This window comes from Agelaius tricolor, unplaced genomic scaffold (assembly GCF_023055355.1).
Source record: "Agelaius tricolor isolate 1412-34295 unplaced genomic scaffold, bAgeTri1.0.p SCAF_16, whole genome shotgun sequence".
Taxonomy (NCBI): Eukaryota; Metazoa; Chordata; class Aves; order Passeriformes; family Icteridae; genus Agelaius; species Agelaius tricolor.
The window spans coordinates 13,602,735-13,625,400 of NW_027269276.1; the positions used below are offsets into that span (position 1 = coordinate 13,602,735).

Sequence of the window (22,666 nt, forward strand, 5' to 3'; positions counted from 1 at the left end):
GTGATGATATCATCTTGTCTGGTGGGGCCTGGGCTCAGGGCCTGCAGTTCTGACTGCGTATTTAAATTTGAGAATGCATGGCTGAGTTAGTTGAAAGAAACTAGATGGGTGTGAAGCCAAGTGTTTAAGGAATACAATGTAATTAAGACAAAGTTTAACAGTAGAAAAATGGAAGGCATAACTAGCTTGAATACGCATGAAGCTGTGGCCTTATGTTGGCTGTGTAAATATGACTCCTACAGCCTATTTTACATGTAGATTTTGTACTTAAATACTTGCATCTCCATAGAGATTAACCCTACTCTGTCTTTATACTGGTGAGCCCTTGGTGTTTGCAAGCAGCTGTACTCATAGTTCATTATTAATTTTGTTCAGGAGTAAGTTACACATATAGAATCAAGGTCATGCAAGTTGCATCTGTTGGGTGGCTGTAGAAGGAGTTCCTGTAGACAAGATTATAGTTTTTGCATGGGAAAAATGAGAAGAACATCCAGTGAAATGTCACATTTAAAGTGAAGGAAAAATGTTTGGAGTATAGGAACCTTTTATTATTTATTATGTAAGATTATTTTGTAAGTAAAAGTGTTCCTGAAGCACTTGTAGAACTTCTTAACAAAGGTTGCCCTAGCTGTGTCCATTCCTTTGAGAAGGGCTTTCCAAGAGACTCTTAACAAACCTGAGATTTTTTGCTCAAGCCTCTGAAAGGATACTCTTCTATTTAAACAATAATGATGTCATTGGGATGTACTAAGATAATTTCCTTTGGAACAAAATACAGTTTCTAACACTGACAATTGGAGGAAAATGTAATGAAACAACACAGAATCTCTTGTGGAGTGAGTGTATTCATGTCAGATGTTTGGATGCAAACCAGCTATTGTATTTGAAATCACAAACTTTTAGAATCTGTGAGTATCCTCGTGTCTCCCAGCCACCTTTTCTGTCAATACATAAAGATACAAGCATCAAGAATTTGATAAAGTAGAAGAGTATATATAACAAGATTTCCTCTTGGTGACTTTATTACTTTTTTTCTTGTTTTTAACCTTTTTTGCAAGTTTTTAAGAAAAGTGAGGGAAAAATGAGTATTGTGTGTATATAGTCAACTCTGAAATAAGTATTTATAAGGTTTTGTTGTTGCTTGCTTTTTGTATTTGAAGTTTGCAAATATTAATTGTAGTGCAGTACTGTCAGACACTCACAAGATAACCTCAGTAACTGGATCCTGTTAGTGGCAAACCCCAACCTGTTGAGGAGTTTTATCTGAGCTGGTGTGGGAGATGAAAGAGTGGCGTGGCACACATGCACTCAGGCAGGTGTTTGTACACAGGAACCTTGAATAAACAAGGGCAGCTCCCCACCTCCCTCCAGGGACTGAAGCACTGTCACAGCCTGCAGGGCCTGGGACTGCTCACTGCTCATCACATGGATTTGTTTCTTGGAACTGTATTTCAGATACAAGTTGGCTTCTGGTTTAGTATACTTTGAATGTGTTTGATTTTTGTTTCTGATTCCCTTCTGCTTATGATTTGGGAAAATCTGGAAACATTGCTTCAGTAAAGAAAAAGAGAGCTCTTAAATAATGATACAAAGTATATAATGCAGTGGTGATAGTTTAGAATATTACATGAGAAATTTGGAGGTTTCTTAGCATTTTCATCATAAACAAAATTAAGACTTTACTTTGCACTCAGTAAGTGAAGTTAGCAGGTCATGTGTTGTTTCCTCTGGGGATAAATCCTGTAAAATTATGATTACATGAATTCATACATAGCAGATAAAGAAAATTGGATATACGTATTATGTCCTTGTTTTCAATAAAACTCTGAAAATTTTTGAGACCTGAGTATCTGCCAAAATATGTTGTTGTTGACTTACAGCCATTGAAGCAGATTTTCATTTGGAAAAAAACAACAACCAACCAACAAATAAGCCAACAAAACCTGCTAGTTGTCACACAGCTCAAGCATTTGGCTGATCTGTCACATACTTTCATAGGACTAGCAAGATGTTTTACATTTCAAACACACAACATTTTTCAGCCAGAGGGAGTATGAAGCCAGCTGTAAGGAAGTGAACAGTATCTTTTGCTCTAACTGCTTTTAATTGTTCCTTCTGCTGACAGTCCTTATTAAATACAGCCTCTTCCTCTCCTTGGAAAGGTGACTGCTAATGTTTAGTTTTGTTGGCTGTCTGAATGAGGTTGTTTAATACTTGGGTAGAACTGAAACTGAAATTCTCCTTTCTAAGACAGCAAGCCCAAAGATCATCCACTTTGCTGTACTGCATTTTGGGAGAAATTAATAAAATAATATCTGTAATGCATAGTAACTGAAGCATGGCTGTTGGCTTTCACTAACAGCTATGGAAGAAAAGTATTATTTGGGATTTTCATCCTGCAGGAAGTTCTAACATGTCATCTATAGACTGCCATCTGAAATCAGAAAAGAGAGAGGATTTTTTCATAGAAGAAAAATGAAAAAAATTGAGAAATGTTGAAATACTTCCTATAAAAAGGCATTTCTCTGAGTCAGTGTTCCTGGCTGGACTACATGCTTCATTATACACCCAAAGCTATATGACTCCCATCCTTAATCACAGCTTGGTCAAAGGAGAAAGAAACCACCTCGTGTCATGTTGATGGAAGGCACAGAGCTCCAGGGCTTCTGGTGTGGGGGCAGCAAGTCCTGCCCTCCAGGGAGGCTGCATGGCCCACTGGCAGAGTGGCTGCGTGGCTGCTCCTCCAGCAGCTGCTGTTCTGCACGGCAGGGTGACAGCTTGGAGTGGCCGTGCTGGGATCTCCCTGCAGCAGCAGTGCAGGGTAGGGTGTAGAGCCCTGGAGGCACGGGGGGATCAGCAGCTCAAAGCTGCTCCTGTCCCTTTGCACTGCACCGGTCACTAATGCACGTCATGGGAGGGCTGGAGCTGAGGGGTGCAGGGGACCTGCTGCCAAGTGCATTTAGATGGAGAAGAATGGAATTTAGATGGCTTTTGGAAGAATAGAATTTGCTGGCTTTTTATGAAATATGTAAGGCTAATTCTGCCTGCAGTGATGGGTCAGCCCTGTCTTGGATGCTGAAGAGATGCCTTGATTTGGTCTTGTGTCTGTGTGATACCAAGTGTAATCCTTGCAGTCTAACACTGGTCTATGGAGTCTTGAAAAATACATGCTGTGTGCCTTAGGTTAACAGGAACTCCTGGTTGTTTTCAAGTATAGAATTTGTCACCATGTCTTTCCTTCCAACAAGCAGGGAGATGGGACATGAAGCTTTTGGGCTGGTTTAAAAGGGAATGAATATTTGGTTTTTATTTCATTGATAGAAATTTTAGGTAGGTCTTTGATGCTGACATCAGAAACGCCAACAGTAATATCTGAGTAGTGTTTTTTTTCCCTCACTGATGCCTGCAGGTATAGAATGACACAATATATTGTAGAAAATCCTTTTTTATAAACCTTTTGAAAGTTTTGAATTTTGACCACTAGATAGGGAGTGGCAGTTTACAGACAGTGCAGGGGAAAACCAAAAGGTGACAGTTTCATTGTATACTATAATGACATAACATATATAACATCATTTTCTTTCTAACAACTGGGAGGAGTAACTGCCACATGTGCTATAAATATAATTTTATAATTTAATATAAAAATTAAGATAATTTTGTAATATAATATAATTTAATTTATAATTAAATTACATTCAATTATAAATTTATATTAATTTTGTATAGATAAAAAAAACCTCAAGTAGGAAAAAAATCTTGAATGGAAATAAGGAATCTGTTGGAAAATGGCAGAGTTTTTTCAGATGTCTTTCTCTTGCTGGATATTGTCATTTTGCTGTTAAATGAGTTTTACTGTCTTTTTTCACAATCCCATATCCAGAATTTTAAAATTGCACTTTTCTCCCTTCTGTTCTCTGTAAGCAGTAGATCAAATAAATTTATCCTTCTTCAGAGCTGTCTTCCACACGGACTAAAAGGGACAGCAGCCCAGGCCCATTTTTCTTTGGCAGAAGCAAATTGTAGGTACAATTGACAATGATGAAGTTTCCCCTCATACTTGCAAGGCATGTTTGTGAGAATGTTTTCCATCAAGTGTGAAAACATTACAGTTTTGGTCTTTCCATGAATTATCCTGTCTGTTTCCTTTTCTTTATCCTCACAGTATGTAAGTTTTCCTTCCTCTTCTCTCGTAAAGTTTTTTCCTGTCCTTTTTCCATAACACTGTCATTTATTATTGACCTAACACTCACTTTGTGTGATGTTGCTGATACTTTCTGAATAGTCAGCTGCACAGAGAATCCATTATTTAGCTTGGAGAGCAAGCTCAGTGTTATGTAAGGCTGGAGAACAAATTTTATAGTTCCTTCCTGACATTTTGCTGTGCATGTGCAATATCTGAAGTAAACATTCATAAATTGTTACATCCTGCTTTTTCAAAAAAGACAACTGGTTAAATAATGTGGGCCATGAGGATTTTTTTTTCTTACGGTAATAAAAATTTGGAAATAATTTACGTAGAACCAAATATAATTTGTAATTTAGCCTGAAATAGTTTAAAATTTTCAGAATTCTCAAAGTTCTCTCCTCCAAAGAGGAGATAATGGGATATGCCCACATCTTCCTTTAATGAAAAATCTTCAGGTGATCCAGTCTTAGGAGACTCAGGATTGTGATATTGGATGTCCCTGGTTTTCTGACATTAAGGGAGCCAGGGAGGACTCCTTGTGCCATAAAAAAGTCAGATCTCTTTTCTTCCTCCATATTCCCTCACAGGATGTGTGCACAAGGAGCAGATGTGTAATGGGAGGCAACACCTTTGAAGGGTGGTGTGTGGCTCCTTCAGGAGGCCAGGGGACATTTCCATTGGTGGGATGGACAGTGTGTCCCCTCACTGTGGTCACCATCTCTGCCTGGACCGTCTGTCTGTCCAGAGCAGGTGCTTGGCTCACAGGCTGGAACACAAGGTGGGATGTGCTTGTGATGAGGGTGTGTGGGCAGGATACAGGGAGCAAGCTTCCCATGCAGAGTTTGGCATTTAACAGCATTGGGAAAGGAATTTTTCTGAATAAGTCTGCCTTGTAGATTTGGCTAAAGAACTGGAAGGGGTGGTGGAGACAATTCCATGCCTTTGTGATGCTGTAATGTTAAGAAGGGGAGAGACATGTCTGGCCCAGGAGGATGTTTCTCAAAGGAACTCTTCTCTGCCCGTGTTTGCAGGGACAGCAGCCAGGGTTCCACATGCCAGAGCTTTTCTTTATTGTGAGCAGGGCTCACATAGCTCCTGGTAGCTAGCTATAAAGTAGCTGTGAAAGGAAATGTTTTTAAGGAATTAAAAAAAAGGTTTTGACCTCTTAAACCTTCAGTGTTCATATCCTGTGGTTCTTTGTAGAGTATCATATCACCACTGTACAACAAAGTGCTACAGAAGAACATGCAGAGTATTGGATTTTCAGGTATGAAAACCTCTGCTGACAAGTTATCTTTATAAACAAAAAATGTCATAGTTTCTGGTTTTGGCAAAAAGAAGTTGTTCAGAAAAATGGAACCATTTCTGAGTAATGGCAAAATGTGGGACTTCCAAAGCCACTGAAGTCAGTTTTTAAAATGACTGTTTAAGCACCTTTATGAAGTCTTATTTTAGGAAGAAATCTCAAAACTGACAGGCTTGAGCAGCTTTGAGTGCCAGTTTTGTTTACTTGTTCACAGAAGTTTTTGAAGGTTGCTATCCCTGACAATGAAGTTAAAATACAAAATCAGTTTGAAATTTTCTGCTCACCTCAAGCAGTCCAAGGCCATGCTGCTGACAAAATAGGTGATCCCATCATTCTGTGGTATCTTACCTGCTGACCTGATAGCAAGATGCTGATGATTGTGTGTCCTTGACTATATTGTCTGTTTTAGAATATTTTCAAAAGAAAATAATTTATTGAACTAGTCTTTTCTTACATCCTGATTAATTTGTATGTGATGTTGTAATGACACTTCAAGATAGGAGATAGGAACTGGTTTCATAACAGAATGACAGTTGTTCACCTATTTAAAACTTCAATAGAGTCATTGCTTCTGTTTTCTCAAAATTGTATTTGTAAACTCTGAGATAGCAAATAAAATTACTAGCAAGACAGTATTGTTTGAAATTTAAAGAATTACTTTGGTAGAAAACCTGGAATTAGGACTTACATCACTTTCTATTTCAAAAAAAAAAGCTTCTTTATTTTTTTAAGTAACTACAAGTATGTAACAAAGAGCCACACAAACAGGGAAATTGCCTTCCCAGCTGCCATTGAACTATCCAAGCTCTTTTCATCGGCTGAAGAGTAAACAGACTGTTTTGTCATAACATTTGAGGCTTCAGCAGCCTTAGAGGAGATTAGAGGCGGGCAGTTGGAGCTGTCAGGGCCCCCAGCTGTCAGCTCCTGCACGGATCAGATGTCAGGATCTCGGTCGGTCACAGCACGGAGCACGAGCTGATTTCATTTACCCCAGTGTGCCAGTCTGCAGTTTTCCAGGGCTGAGGTGTGTACTGAGCCAGCAGAGGTTCCAGATGTTCTCATTTTTGACAGGGTGACATCTGTCAGAGGAGTGGGGCAGACAGATGGGAGAGGAACAGCTTCAGTCCTCTTATCCTGCTCTGTTGCTGTAACCCTGGCAGAGCCTGAGATGTGACTGTACAATGTGTGTGCAGGAGAATGACTGTAACTGTAATTAATCAATTAACATAGTTTCAGGATTTCCTCAGAAAGGCTGTGTGTGATGAAAGCCAGTAGTGCTTTTTCTTTAATTTAAAAATGCTTACAAAATTGCAAAACCACTTTATTGTGTATTGTAAAACAACTATTTGATACTATGTAGTTCATGTGAGTATTACACAATGCAGTTTGACATGCTATAAAATAAAAATTCTATATAAAACCTTCAAATATTTGAATAATAGGGTCATCTGTCTTGTTTTCTTGTTGATGTCATGGGAATTTATAAATGTAATCTTTTTTTTCACAGTTCCAGAAAGATAAAATGTGTTATTTAAAAAATTGTTTGTTTAGCTATTTTATTTCTACAAGGTTTTATCCTTTTCTACAGTAAAATTAAGAGTTTTGTTAGTACAATGCATGTGAAGAAGACAAATACACATACTTCTCTATGGTTTTAGAGACAAATTAAACATATTCATTTAAGGTAGGTTATTGACCTAAATATTGTTTCCCCTATATAGTAGGGGAGTTGGTGTTCTGTGGTTATTTTTGAGGGGATGAGGGATGTTTGGGGTATTTTTCTGGTTATTTAATATTTTTAGCAACTTTGCAACAAGTTTGAAAGCACTGCATTTGCAATCAACCCCAAACATTGTAATCGTATTGCAATGTATTGCTTATTTGTTCCTTATGCTGATTGATATAAATAATTTTTATTTTTTTTTGCTTTTAGGTTTATTTTTATTGACTTCTTTTTATATTTTTTTAGTTGTTGCCATTGTTGAAAAATTCAGATAAACTTTACTCCTTTTATAGGTCTGCTAACACAGCTTGAAAGTGTAGTGTGCAGTTCCATATACTCCTTGGTTTGTATTGGTGGCATTTCTAATCTGGCTGGGATTGTTGAGTGGAGAGCTTTCAGTAAAGATGTTCACACACTCCTCCACTACAGATGAGTGCTACTAACTGTGTGTACATCTGGGCTTTCTCTCAAAGGCTCACATGTGAATGTGCCATGTGAGACTTCAGTTTATAAGGCTGCTGCTGAGGAGGAGCTGGAGTTGGTTTTTAGAGAGGAAGAGGTTTTTGAGGGGAGCTTTCCTGCTAGGAGGAAGAATTGGGTAGAAATTAATGTACTATGAATATTGAGCCAAACTTCTTCATTTGCTGTCAGGAAGAAATGAGAACTCTGCTCTTGAGTGGAGTATCTGAGGGAGGTGGTTCCTGCTGAGATAGACAGGAGAGTGAAACTGGCTGCAGAGGGTTGTTTTTCCATGAGACATCCTGTTGTTTTGGTTTCCTCTTGCTGATTACCATCGCTCAGTGATCTTGGCTTTGTCAGGCCGCAGTGATGACTCAACTCCCCAGCTCAGTTCAAAAGTTTATTCCCTCCAGGTTTTGTATCAGACTCACAGTCCTGTGTTCCATTCTTTTATGGACACACTCGTACTGTCACTGCACTGCCTCTGCCTTTAGACAGTTGGCTCATAATCTGCAACAGGCTAAAGTAAATCTGCCTGCAAACCCAGCTGTTAGAGAAAGAAAGAATGGCATTTAACGTTAAAAACACAGGTAGGGCTGAATTTATTGTTTTCTAGATTGAAACAGTTTTGGCACATATAGGCTGAAGTTAGCATTCCTGTTGCATCTGAAAAAGGCACTGTCAGCCTTGGAAATATGAGCAGTGTTTTTCCATTTTTGTTGCTCAGCAAGTATCTTGTTTTAAAATAGCAACTGGAGTTTTTTTGAACAAGCTTGCATTTGGGAGATTGTTAAATTAATCTGTCAGAAAGGTTATTCTGTGGGATGACAATGAGATAATAAATGAAAATGTTTATTTTAAGATGTCATTAGAAACAAATGTTGAAACCCAAGTACATAAAAACCACAACTCAAAGGAATGAGGATGTTGACCTTCCTTGCAGTGCTTTAGGTACCTGAAACTCATAAAACCTTAAACTGCCTGGTTGTATTTTGGTCTCCTGGGCTTATGTTTAAATGTTAATATGGCTGGTACTAAATGCTGGCTTTAAAATGATCACTGGTTTGTGAAGGGTACAGTTTTCAGTAAATATAATGGAAATACCCAGAAGTCATGCTTTGACTCAAAAAATTGTACAGAGTTGTTTATATTTAAAGTAATTTGATTCCAAAGCAATGAGCACAAACTCTGTGAAGGTAACATTTGTAAAATGACATGACATTGATCAGAATGTGTCAGTCTGACATTTGTCTTTGTACCTCAGTGTATTTGCTTTGGGCTTGATAGAGCTTGGATATTGATTTCCCTGCGTTATTGCCATTAGTCTTCATCGTCACATTGAATGGTAGGAGAAAGTAATTAATGAAACACTCTAACTTGCTTAAAACAATGAGAATTTTGTAATTTTTCTCCTGTTCAGATATAATCCTCTGATAGACATGGAGTCATATTTTGCTGGTTTCAAGCACATGCAGCAGGACTATGAAGTCACTCTTGAACTTGCAAGTGAAGAGACTCAAAAAACTAAAAATGCGCTAAATTCTAGGACAGGGTCTTACGGTGTCAGCATTAGAGTCCAAGGAATCGATGGACATCCTTACATAGTACTGAACAATACAGAAGGATGTTTGCCAGAAAATCCTCCTCCTCCTGGAAAAGAGCAGCAGGTCATTCCTCAGACTGTACACAAGCCAGCTGTGGACTCCAATACTGCTTTTAAATTGGAGGACAAAACCAGTGAACATACAAAATTTGCTGGAACACAGCACGTGCAACCCTCTATGCCTAAAAAACTGCAGATAACCAATGTCCATGAAAAGGAAAGTGGAATGCCAGATTTTAAAGCTGAAACTATGAAATCCTCAAATTTGTTGAATTTTCAGAGACATCCTGAACTTTTGCAGCCATATGATCCTGAAAAAAATAATTTGAACTTGGATAATTACCAGTCTTCTGTATGCAGTAAATCTAAGTCTTTTGCAGATGAAAAAACTGAAGCAAAGCCTTGGATTTCCTCATCTAAAGTAGTGTCTCTACAAAAAACAAATACATATCTTGCTGAGTCAACCAAAGCAAATTCAAAAAAAATGCATCTCAACAGGTCAGTAGAAGATCCAAGTAAGCAGCTGCAGGATTGTCCCAGTAGCACGCTCAGCCCCAGTGACGTGTGTGTTTCAGAGACATTTTCACCTGCAGGAGGATCCCCCTGTGTTAGTCCCAATGCTTATCCCGAGACAAGGAAACCACGGCCAGATGTTCTTCCCTTCCGCAGGCAAGATTCCACTGGGCCAGTACTGAATGACTCCCGAAGATCCTCGTCCTCATCAGCCACTCCTACTTCTGCCAATTCCTTGTACAGATTTTTGCTGGATGACCAAGAGTACGCCATCTACGCGGACAACGTGAACCGCCACGAAAACAGGAGATACATTCCATTCTTGCCGGGAACTGGTCGTGATATTGACACTGGTTCCCTTCCAGGAGTAGATCAGCTAATTGAAAAGTTTGATAAGAGAGTTGATGCTCACAGAAGAGGCAGGTCAGGAAAAAGGAACAGAATTCATCCAGATGACCGTAAAAGATCAAGAAGCGTTGATAGTGCCTTGTCATTAGGAGTTGATGTAAATTCAGATTATTTAGGTGAATTCAGTAAAAGCTTGGGTAAGTCAGCGGAGCACTTGCTGAGACCGTCTAAAGTTTGCCTTCACAAGCAGTTATCCAGAGATCAAAAGTCACCTTCCAAAGAGACAAAGATTTCTGCTCGAAGTATTGGAAAACTGCAAATGCCCAATAAAGACGCCCAGAGCAGCAGTTTCAGCTCTTTGCAACACCATAAACAGAATGGAACAGATACAGAGAGCTTGGTGGGTAGATCAGCTACACTCCCAGGACAGAGTAAGAGAGAGGAAGTTAAAACAGTAACTTCTACTTTGTTGTTGCCAAACCGAATTGCAATTACACCTGAATCAGGAGCCAAGAAGATTTCTGTAAAAACATGTTCATCTGTCCCTAATATACAGGTAATTTTGAGCTCATTCTTTAAGCTATCCTTTGCACTTTGCATATGAAAGCTGCCCTATTGTTAATTGTGTATTTTTCTGGTCTTCATTAGAACAAACTCCCATAGTACAATACTTACAAATGGGATTGTTCTGGAGAAATGTAAATATAATTTTTGTTGTTGTTGTAAGTATAGAAAACCTGATTTGTAAAACAACTGATTTTTGTATGGGTAAAGGAAGATGGTGAGGCTGAACAGATATCAAGATTCTTAAGCATACATGCACAAAAGTAGAAAGTGAAAAGATATGTATGCAAAATGAAGTTTTCTTTTTTCTTTTGGTGTGGAGTATGGTTTCTTATTGCAGTAAGGCAAAACTCCAGTGGATCTTTCAGAACTTCAGGTCCATAGCACATAAAAGTTTTCATTAATAGGGTGGAATGGGGAATTCCAATTATACTGTTTGTATTTACAACTCTCACAGGATTTTTATCTTTTGACAATTTATCTTTATCTTTTAGGCAACTCCTGATCTCCTAAAGGGCCAGCAAGATCTTGCACAGCAAACAAATGAAGAGACTGCTAAGCAGATTCTTTACAATTACCTTAAGGAAGGGTCAGTAAACATATGTAACTTTTGGATAAGAGACTGCATTTTCTCAATATTTATCTTCTATTACATTTGAAATGTGAAACAGTAAAGTGAAAGCTATAATTAAATGAAACATCTCTTTCACAATTCTGTATCTCAGCTGTGTCCTCTAAGGCATTATCTGATCTCAAAATACCCAGGATACCAGGACTTACATAAAGTGTTGTACAGGATATGATTAAATGCACTGGAAACCTGTCAATCAGAATATGGTTTGTCTTTTAAATACATCTGGAATAAACTTTGTATAATACAGATATTGTTGGAGAATTCAAATAATACCTCATGGAATTGAAGCCTTTGGGTTTTTTAAACAACAACAACAATGAAGTGCTATTTCCTAAGGTTTGACAGAAACCCTCTGTGCTTTTAATACTTTCTGCACCTGTAACCCTTGGTATTTTCTACTGATAACTTATTGAAATGTAAAGGAAAGTTAAATTAATTAAAAATACACAATGCATTTAAATTTCTTTTAATTCCTGATATAGCAGGTTCTGGGACATGTTCAAGTGTTATTTTACGGTGCAGTAGTCAGGACTTCTAAAACCTAGAACTACTTCTTATTTCAATATGTCTGAGTAATAGACATGCTGAATATCTGTCTTTCCACAGTCACAGTCTTACAGAAGAGATTTGCACTTCAAGAGTTCAGTGCTCTTTTTTGTTTGGTTGGCTTTTTAGAAAACATTTGGAATACAAATTTTTAACTCCTCTCTTTGAAGATTTTAGCAAATCACAGTTAAGATAATTTCTGATTTGTTTGTAGTATTTTGGGGGGTTCTGTGGAGATTTTTATTAGATTGGACAGTCTGAATTTGGTTTATGTTAACAAAATGGTGACTTTGATCATATCATTGCTTATTTGTACTGTCTGTTTTAGAAGTCCTGATAATGACGATGCAACAAAGAGGAAAGTGAACTTGGTTTTTGAGAAAATTCAGACTTTAAAGTCAAGAGCTGCTGGAAAGACACAGGTAAAAAAATCTTTAATTTGCTTTGGCTTGTTTCAAGGTGGTGCAGTATTCAGACAGGGCCTTAAGAATCTGAATCCCCTTAGTGACTTTTACTAGGCTATTCATGTGGTCCCTCAGGAACAGGGCTTAATTTTGATGGCATGAGAAGGATTAAATGCTTATTGTCTATTATTTTATCCTGGGGTATAATTAGTAAAAATGAAAATTTTTTTTCTTCATATTCTTCTTAATCTAGATGTACATGTGCTTTTTCACAAGATTTTAAGTGTAGTTGCTCACAGCACAGTTAACCTTTTTAAGAAATCTCTTAGTACTTGAGAAAGAGTTTGGAGCAATGAAGAAAAATGTTATGCACGCTCACATAAAATTTCTTGGGTAAAGATAAAATTTATTTGCAGAGATAAATGTTAATCTTTTGATTGCTGTGAGACAGACATAGCATGAGAGACTCGTGTAGCTTTTGCTATTAATGACAGCATTATTTATTTGCAAAATACATCCTAGGAAATTACCCAAAAAATGTATTTGAAAATCTGTCTGAACATATGAGCATTCCTTTGATGTCCATTTTGCATAATTAGTGATATCTCAGTAAAACTGGCCCAAAGTACACATAATTTGAGTCACATGTTGCCTAATTTGAATTTTTCTTTACGTTTGTATATTTTCTGTTTTATTGTCAACATGCCTTGAGCAATTTCCAAGAAGTTTTATGAAAACCAAATCATGGTTCCTTTGAAAATCTTAACTTGGCCTGACCCATGTGAAAAATTCCTGGTGAGCTCAGGCAGTTGATGCCATGCTTTGTTAGTCTTGCCTGTAGTTTTGCTTTAGATTAAAAAAGAAACTGTTCTCAAAAAACATCTTGGCTTTGTGGGAATAAATGTCTCTATTTAATTGTAGGTTTCGGATTCTTCGGCTGAAGTAAAGGTATTGGTGGAACAAAAAGCAGAACTTGAAAGGAAAGTGGAAGAGTTAGAGAAAAAACTGGAACTGGAAATTAGGGTACAGCACTTTATTGTTATAAAGTTTCTGAATATTTTAAATACACTTTTAAAAATAAGTGACAACTAATCCTCCAGCTTGAATCCCTTTTGCTTCATATTCTTCTTAATCCGAATATACCTGTGCTTTTTCAGAAGATTTTTATCTAAGGGGTGGTTGGTCATAGCATTGTTACCCTTTGTAACAAATCTGTTCTTAGAATTTGAAAAGGAGTTTGGAGCAGTGAATAAAAGTGTTAAGCACATGCACAATGCACTTCTTAGGTGTCTACTGAGGTAAATGTTAATCTGTTTATTGCAGTGAGACAGACACAGACTGAGAGACAAACTGTACTAATCATGTAGCTGCTGTCTATTATTTTGCCTAACTTTTGGTGTATAAAATTCAGAATCAGCAAAATTCCAAAGAAGAGAGAGATGCTACACGAGCAAGTCTGAAAGATCTTCAGTTGCAGCTTGATCAAAGTATATGTGAAAAGGAAGCCTTAAAAAAGCAGCTGGAAGAAAATGAGAAGGAACTCAGGCAAAACCTGGAGGAGTGAGTTAATTCTAGCAAAGATATCATTGAAATTTTATCTTTTCATAAACCTTTTAGATTAAAAGTACTTGTGTCTCCTGAATATGTTGATGGAACCAGACAAGTGACATTTGTTACTGTAGAAGATGTTTCTACCATTTAAAAGAGTCATGTCTTTAGAATATCTGGAAGGAAGAGAAAGATTGCTGAATTTATAATCTTCCCCTGAATGCAAATTGCTTTTAATATTTTACGGTCAAAATATATAGTTCAAGTGTTTGAAATGTGGAAACAGTTCAATGACTAAAGTACCAGGTCTGAAATAAAATACAACTCCCCACTTAAATACCTGGTTAGAAGATTCTCATTTTTAGCCCTCTGACATTTAATTTTTCTGCCTTTTTGAGAATGGGAATTTTATCCCATTCTCTTGTGGGCAACATGGGAATGTGTGTCTTTTTAGTACTTGAATGAACAAACTAGTATTTCTACAAATTAAAAAATTCCTGTCTGATTTTTACTGATGAGGCTTTTTCAAGTGAAGATGGAGCAGGAAAAACACCAGACTGAGATCAGAGATCTTCAAGACCAACTCTCTGAGATGCACGATGAACTGGATAATGCCAAACACACCGATGAAGGGGAGAAAGAGATTCTGATTGAGGTAAGCTAGGAGCTATCAGAACAGAAGGGGGATCAGTAAAATTGCATGAAAAGTGGAGACTAAGATACAGAAATCCATGCCTTGGCTTTTCCTCTGCTATTAACCAAAGCAATGTAGCATTATTAGGGGCCCTAAGAAAGCATGTTAGGATAGCAACATTAACCCTAAAAGGAATACAGAGTGTAAGTACCATTGTTTTATGGAGCAGGAGGTCAGATGTCTTAATGGCTGACAGACAGGTGAGTTATCCACTATTACCAGATAATAATCTCAGTTTTAGCAATTAGGAGCTGGGGTAAGAGCAGGGAAGATCAGTTTAAAAAAGATCTATATATTATCAAAGCCAGATGAGATTCAGCTAAAAAAATTAAAAGAACTCAACAAAGCAGTCTCTAAATTATTTACTTTCTATTGGTGGGACCAGGGAGAGAAGGGATGAGTCTGGCGAGGAGCAAAAGAGTTACAGAGTTTCTGTCACCTTGGGATGAAAGAGGAATTGGCTGTAACCCTGGTTATACTAATATACTGATGATGAAATAGAGAACACAGCTTATTAAATTTGTTGATAAGGATGTGTAAGAGTATCAGTGCAGAAATATTAAAGATGTTTGCATGCAAGATCTGCTGAGTAGAATAACTACCTTGTTTTGTATGGGTGAGATTTGATAACTCAAATGAGTGTCTTAAATCTCAGGCACTGCAATTGAAAGGTGAACAAAAGTAGGGGAATATCACAAATGATGATGATGATGATAGTACTGAAAAACATTATCTTTGAAGAAGGACATCAATCTGAATGGAGAAGTGAGGGAAGAGTCAAAAACACATCTTACAGAATGTTGCTGTAAAGGTGATAGTGTTCAATTTTTCTATGTTGTGGAGTAAGAAATGAGAAACTTAGCTCCAGAGATTTAAAGAAAATGTTAGAAAGTTTCAGTTAATACTGATAATTAAACAGAGGAAGATGCTGCCTGGGATGATGGTAGGATCCCTTCCATTGTAGGCTTTTAATGGCAGAGTAGGTGATGTGTGTCAGGAGTGGTTTAGATGTCCTGATCCTCCTTCAGTGCAGGGGAAGTCTGCATTCCATTTGAAAGTACAATTACTCACAGCTGGAGAAATACCAAATCAGAGAATTCCTGAAGCGCTACATTTCTGATTGTTTCTGTTATTCTGTGTTTTTGTATGCATCTTTAGTCTTCAGGTTCACTGACTCTCCAGTTCCTTCCCAGAGATTTGTGGTGGGAAAAGACTTCTAGGGTTGCCCTGGTGGGAGGAGGAAAGGTGTGAAGACATGGACTTGATTGGGAAGCACTTGTTTTGTCTTCACCACTTGAAGAAGCAACTTTATTTATTCTTTCCAGCAGAAAAGAAAGCAAAGAATTATCACTGAGTTTGTTTCTCTTGCAGTGGGGGAAAATGCTTTATCTTTGGTCTTATCTATCTCATTGCTAGTGAAAGCACAACGTAGGAGTGACTCCTGCATTATTTGCAGATGGCATAACATACACCATTAAAATATTTTGATAGTTTTGCAGCATCAGATATGTTGACCTATTATATAAAATATCAGCTATGTGTTATACTTCTAATAATATTAGAGTTGAGCAAATTTTCAGCTTACAATAAAAGCTGTAAGAAATATGTCAGTCATATGGAACAAAGTTGTCCTTGGGGAGCTGAAGTGCTTTCTTTCTGTGAGACAAACAGAACATCCACAGGGGCTATTTGACACACAGCTGTGTTTAATTTTGGGCTTTAGGAGCTGATGCAAATGAAGCAGGATCTGCAAGAAGTATTGATAGCAAAAGATCAACAAGAAGAGATTTTGAGAAAGAGAGAGAGGGAGCTCACAGCTTTGAAAGGAGCACTTAAAGAAGAGGTATCCAGCCATGACACAGAGATGGACAAACTTAAAGAGCAGCACGATAAAGAATTGCTGGATCTACGCCAGAGCCTGGAGAAAGCAACAGAGGTACGTGAGGGCTAACAATTACCTCTGCAGGGGAAGATCCTACCTCTCTCAGATGCTGTAAACCAGATGCTTTCAGATACTCTTATTTTCTTAGCAAAATAGACAAAGATTTATTTAGGTCAGGAGGTTCTTGGCTGCTGATACTAAGTTTTATTTCATACACATCTCATGTTTTGATTGTTTGTCCCAGCTGAAGTTGTGGTCCTTTCTTCAAGCACTTATTTACTGCATTTGCTTAATTGCAAACTTTGAGGGAGAATAGACGGGAGTATAGTGCAGAGAACCATTTGCTTGTCCTGGGTTAAAGAGAGTCACCAAAACCTTGAGGGTACCCTTGAAGAGCTCCAGGGTGCTTTGCCAGTCATAGTGTTGAGATAATTTCTAGCAGTTCTCTGCAGTTCTTTGCAGCTCACTGTTCCTACATTCAGGTTCTTGTGTCATATCCTGTTCCCTGGCTGCATTGTTCCACCTTGCCCATTCAAATTCTCAATATCAGTGCAGGGTTTTGTGTTTTATTTTGTGTCCTTTTCATTTATTGAACTTATGCTTGTTTACTGAATAGTCAAAGGAATGTGAGCACAAGAAAACAGCAGGGATTTGGGTGTTTCAAATCAGACAGGAAGAAAACAGAACTGAAGGAATTGCCTCTTCCAGCATCTGCAGGAAGTCTTTGTGAGAGGGAGAATAGGAACAGTTTCAGATGTGTGTATTTATTATTGTTTTCCAAAAGATGTCCTTTGTGAAATTTTCTTTATAGAGACAGCAGGTAGGAACATATTGAAAGATTTTTTTTTTACTACGAGGACAGTTCTCTTAAAGTTTTGAGCATTCTTTTTACAGTGACAGCTTTTTGTGTCTTTTCTGTATTCCCTCATTTTATTTCTCAAATGTTTGAGAATATTTCTGCAGGTGATCTGGGCTTCACCAATATGTCAGAACTGTAGGCCCAGTTTTATGCTTAGAGATATCCATGCTAATTTATGTCTGTTACCTACACTGTTCTTAGGTGGGTTGTACTTACCCTGCTGGTTGTAACACAGAACTGAGGGAAAATTAAGTTTGAAGCTGGAAAGAAGTTTCCAAAGCTTTATATGCTCTATGAGCAAAGTAGGAGCTCATGTGGAAGATGCTGGATAGGTATTGTATGATTGAATTCTGACATAAGATTTTATCCTTTTAAAGGTTTGTTTTAAATGTGCAATTTTCTTCAGAGGTTAGAAAATTTTATAAATGCTAGTTTGTTTATGCAGCCTAGGACTTGTACTTGAGGTTGTTCAGCTTTGCTTAAATGTGTTGTTTCTCTTTGTTTTACATCATCATGAAGATATTTGACTTGTCTGAGCTGCATGAACTGAATTAGTTTTTTTCTTTGAGAGAAAAGTAGAACATTTAAATTATCATTTTTTATTACACAGTAATCGTAGTGACAGCTCAACCTCAATGAACCATCTTTTCAAAGTTAGTCCATGGTAATTTACTGTATTTCAATTATGGAGCTGTAATTACGACTGACAAGAAATGAAAGAGCAGTCTGTTTGGCATAACAATAACAAGTCTGGGAAATGGCTCTATGACTGGGTTGCTATGACTTAGAGATATTTATAAATAGCATTTATTTACTTGCATGACATAGTCTATCTAATGGTAAATTTAATAAGACATACAAAAGTGAAATTTATTTGTTTAATGTTGGTCTAAGTACCAGTTCTCTTCCCATTTGAATTGAAATTTTTGTTTTTATTGGAAGTAAAACATTTAACATATTTAATCGGAAGGAGGTGTTTTCTTTCATTTTTGGGTTGTTTTTTTTAAATTTTGCTGGTATTTGTACTCAATGATTTCTTGAAGCACAGCATTATCTTTATATTTATCTTTATGCCTGCAGGCTGAGATTTGTTGTTGAGTTTGATATATCATTTATCAGGAGAGTAGAACCATTCTCTGCAGGAAATTTCCTGACTGATCTGTTGTCATCTTATATATACTGTTAATTATTTGGTTAATAATTAATTTGAAATACCCAGGAGACATAAACAATTGAAGCTACTTGGCCTGTTATTTTTTTTAATATATTACTGCAAGCTGGAAAAATTCATACCTGATGGCAGTATACAAGAAACCTACATCAAAGATTAGTGGGAAGGGCCATTCTGTTGTACTTTATGAGCAAAACAGCAGTGGAAGTGCTGTAGTAGTGGTTTGTCATACAAAGAAATGTGGATAGGGATGTTTGATAGATCAGGTTGTATCAGGACCTCTATGTACAAGAGTGTTGATACGTATTTTCCTTCTGAATCATCCAGATTGCTACAATGAATGAGGGTGTTTTGTGATATATAGGCTGTTAAGAACGTTTTAGCATGGGGAAAGGAAGTAGTTTTTATGCCAGTGTTAAATCAACAGAAATTTCATCTGCTGGAGGTGTCAGATAGGTTGGCAAGTAATGTGCCGTGCATTTAGTCTGTGTGAATGCCACATAGATCTGTTTGCAAATAATGTTAGAAACACACTCGAGGTTATCTGATAGAAGAGCAGAGCAGGGTTGTTTGTCATCATGATTCTGTTCTCATGCTCACTAACATGGTGCTTGTTTGGGGTTTTTTTGTTGGATTTTTATTGTTGTCGTTATCTGGTTTCTGGTTTTTTTTAATAGAGAATTTGAAATAAAGTCACAAATATTTAAGATATTATTTTTCTTTGCTACAGTTTAACTTTTAAACTTATTTTTGTGTTATGTCTTTTGCTTGTGTGGTCTTGAGATGGCTGTCACTATTCTTGACTTCATTGCTTGTTTGTTGAGACTGAGACCAGACTATTTCCATTTAACAATAGGAAAAGTTTTGTTCTTCCATGACATACCTCTGTGGGATAATAATTATCTTTAATTTAATAATAAATTTAAAAATTAATGTCTTTCTGATTAAGAACAGATTTCTCCATAACTGCAAGTGCTAGAACAGAGATTAATATGAATCCTACTCCAGTTTTAATGTCATAGAAAAATTTCTGTTATTTAATCTGGCTCTACAACACAACAGTCCAGGATTGTACTATTTTAACCATGAGTGCTCTGTCACTGTAGATGAAGTGCCACTGTTTCAGTAAAATTAGGAAATAGCTTTTGGAATGTAATACTGCAGGTGAAAGGTTCTAGCACATTGCAGCTAATACTGTTCTAATTCCACTGAAATTGTATCAGCTCAGGAGGGCAGTTGCAAACTGCACAGCACTTCAAATTTGCATCTGTATTTAGAGAAGCTAGCTGATGTTGTTCAGAAAAAGCTGTAATCATCACGTTAGGAAGAGGCTTATCTAAGCCTGACCTTGACTGATTTATTTGGCATGTCATATGTCTGACCTTGTTCTCAGAATGATAATGCAGACATTTAGAGTTTAGAGCTGATTAATTTATCAAGGCATTTGAGAATGCAATGAAGCTGGTGATCATGTTACCATTAACAGATGTGTGTGTTACATATGATTATGTTATAATTAAAGAGAAGAAGGAATTTTACCAGAGCAAATGTAGGAACAGCAAAAGACAGTGGTTGCCTTCTGCACATGTTATGAACTAAAATGGTCCTCCTTTAAGATAAGAAAAAAATATAAATCTCTGGCATTATACATGAGAAGAAGCTTTGGTTTTCGGTTTTTCCTATCTTGTTAATTTAGGTGAATCTAGCACAAACTGTAAAGAACTTTGAAATGAAGAGTAATTATTGAATCTTTTTCTACTTAACCTGATAATATGATATGTCTTCCTCAAAGCTTATAAAAATCTCCCATGTAGAGCAATAAGTTAAAAACTGGCTTAAGCATTCCAAATGAGATATACTCTGTATGCCTTTTTTAATAGAAATGGTTTGGAATTAGTTGAAATGTAAAATGAAACATGACTAAATCTAGTATATTCTGAGAACCTGTTTGGAATAATACTGTACAATGAACAGTGATTAGCCAAGTTACTCAGGGAAAAGTGAAGATAAAAGTGTGGAGCAATGCAAAACCGCTTTGGTACTTCAAGTGATTTAATGTATGTAACTGTAAATTCATATATATAAATATCTGAAAAAACCCCAATGCCTTGTTTCAAGCTGAGGTGAAATCTCAGGGCTATGCTAAAAACCCATGGTCTTGATAGCAGCAAAAGAAACAAGTGATATAATAAAATGACTTGGGCATGGAAACATCATTATGCACTCTTACCCATGCATCCAAAACTCATCTGAACCTGCATCCTGAGTGCTGTGTCTGAGGCTGGTATGTTCACCTCAAGTAAGATATACAACAATTGAAAAAGATTTAGAGAAGGTAATCTAGGATTTGAAATGCCACTGGTGGATATTTCCTTTGCCTGCCTGAGGCAGCTTTTGTCATGTTGAAATAACACTTTTATGTTTCAGTTCTAGAAGCTGGTTGGTAACAGTCTAAACTGTGTACAGAGTCAAATGGTGGAATGAGTGATCCAAGTCAATGTTTCATCTTTCATGACCTAACCCCTCTCCCTCTTTCATTTTCTGCCCTCTTTTACCAGCCTTCTAAAAGCCTGGTAGGATTCTGATTGATTTTCAGAGTGGTACAAACACAGATGGGGTGGGGGGAAGAGAGGGAGGGTGCACAGACAGAAGTGATGGTGGAAGGAAAGCTGCAGACACTCCTTGAACAGGTATTGTTATTGGAAACACCTATTTTAGAACTGTACAGGAAAAGTTTGGAAGACAGAATTGAATTGTTTTGCCCAACATGTCTGTTCTGCGTGTGGAAAGGAAGTTGGCAATAGCATCATGCATGTTTTCAGAGCCCATTTAATGAAGTACCAAACAAATTATAGAATATTAGTGCTGGCAACAAGAATATAAAATGTGCCTCTAAAGCACTCTGAATACATAAGTTGGTGACTGTGTCTTTAAGTTCCACCTCCTCCAGTCCTTTGTTTCTGTGCAGTTTACTCCTCCATTTATTTGGTGGATACATGTGTGGGCTTGGGTGCAGCCAGTACCATGAAACTACAGCTAGTGGGTTTTATACTGCATGTAGAGTCAAGAAAGCCTCTCAGCAAAATTGTCCTGCAAAGTTCTGTTTGAGTTGGATTGGACCACATCCATAGGATAATAAAAAAATAATCCTGTTTATCTGAAATAGTCACTTAACTACTGTGGCCCTTCCTCTGCTAGGACTATTTCAGTAAGTCTGGGTTGGGAAGGGGGGTTGTTTGTGTGATTTTTCATTTTCTTTGTTTCTGAAGCTTTGCAAGAGCTTGTACAGCCAGTTACTTCTTTAATGCCTTCAGGAGAATCTCTAATCCTTGTTAGCAGAAGGCACTTTATGTATTCAGGTGATTTTTCTCGTGACAGTATAAGTTTGTTTGTGTATATATGGGAAGAATTTGACTCTGTCAAACAGGAGGGAACAACGTGAACACACAGTTAGTTAATATTTTACTCCAGTCTATCCAAAAACTTCTGACCTTCAAAAGACTGTTAGTATAAGCCAGTCTGAGTATGTCACGATACATAGCCAGGGGGATAACATGACATTGATGCAGGTACTGGTTAAGAGGTTAATACTTTCCTGGCCCTGGATTTTATAACTTATATAAACGTTAGGTCATGCCTAAATTGGAAAATTTTGTTTAATATGCTCTGTGTAAAAGAGGGCTACATTCTCAGTCTTCAAATGCAGGTATTTAAATCTTTCATTACATCTCATAAATGAAAACCTAAATAGTTTTGGAAGTAATATTTAAGACATGGTACCATTTCAAGCAGTGAAAATGACCTTTTAAGAAAACAAACCTTTTCTCTAAGCTGTCACCAATGAATTTTTAAGGAGTTATAGAGTGGCTCTAGCTGGAATGAAATGAGAGACCAGTCTGACTCACTTGTTAATTTGTGCACTTGCTTACTGAATAATCTCTTGAAGTACAGCAGAGAATGTAAGCTGGTTGCAGTGTACCTTGTGAAGAGAGGGGAAAAAGTCACTGACCCTTTTAATAGGTAACTAATAATAGTTAACTTCCAAAGGCATAGCCATGTGTTAAAGTTGGCTAGGCCTCAGTTTGAGATTATGGGAAGAATTATTATAATCCGTGTCAGGTAGAAAAAGAGTAAGTGCAGCCATTTAGGCTTTTTTCCAGAAGTTTTGTTGGTTTTGTTGTTGCCATCCTACCTTTTTGGGCAGTAGGTAGGATGGCTTGGGT

At 37.2% G+C, this 22,666-nt stretch overlaps 1 protein-coding gene across 4 annotated transcripts in view; it reads left to right on the plus strand.

The window, feature by feature from the left end:
• Positions 1-22,666, plus strand: part of CGNL1 (cingulin like 1) — a 56,405-nt gene that overhangs the window by 5,628 nt on the left and 28,111 nt on the right. For all 4 annotated transcript variants that reach the window (XM_071441622.1, XM_071441621.1, XM_071441619.1 and 1 more), the window contains exons 2-8: positions 9,098-10,697; positions 11,200-11,294; positions 12,214-12,307; positions 13,211-13,312; positions 13,701-13,849; positions 14,357-14,492; positions 16,255-16,467. In XM_071441622.1, the coding sequence (XP_071297723.1) occupies positions 9,117-10,697; positions 11,200-11,294; positions 12,214-12,307; positions 13,211-13,312; positions 13,701-13,849; positions 14,357-14,492; positions 16,255-16,467 (2,370 nt within the window). In that variant the 5' untranslated portion in view covers positions 9,098-9,116. The remainder of the gene's footprint in view (positions 1-9,097; positions 10,698-11,199; positions 11,295-12,213; positions 12,308-13,210; positions 13,313-13,700; positions 13,850-14,356; positions 14,493-16,254; positions 16,468-22,666) is intronic.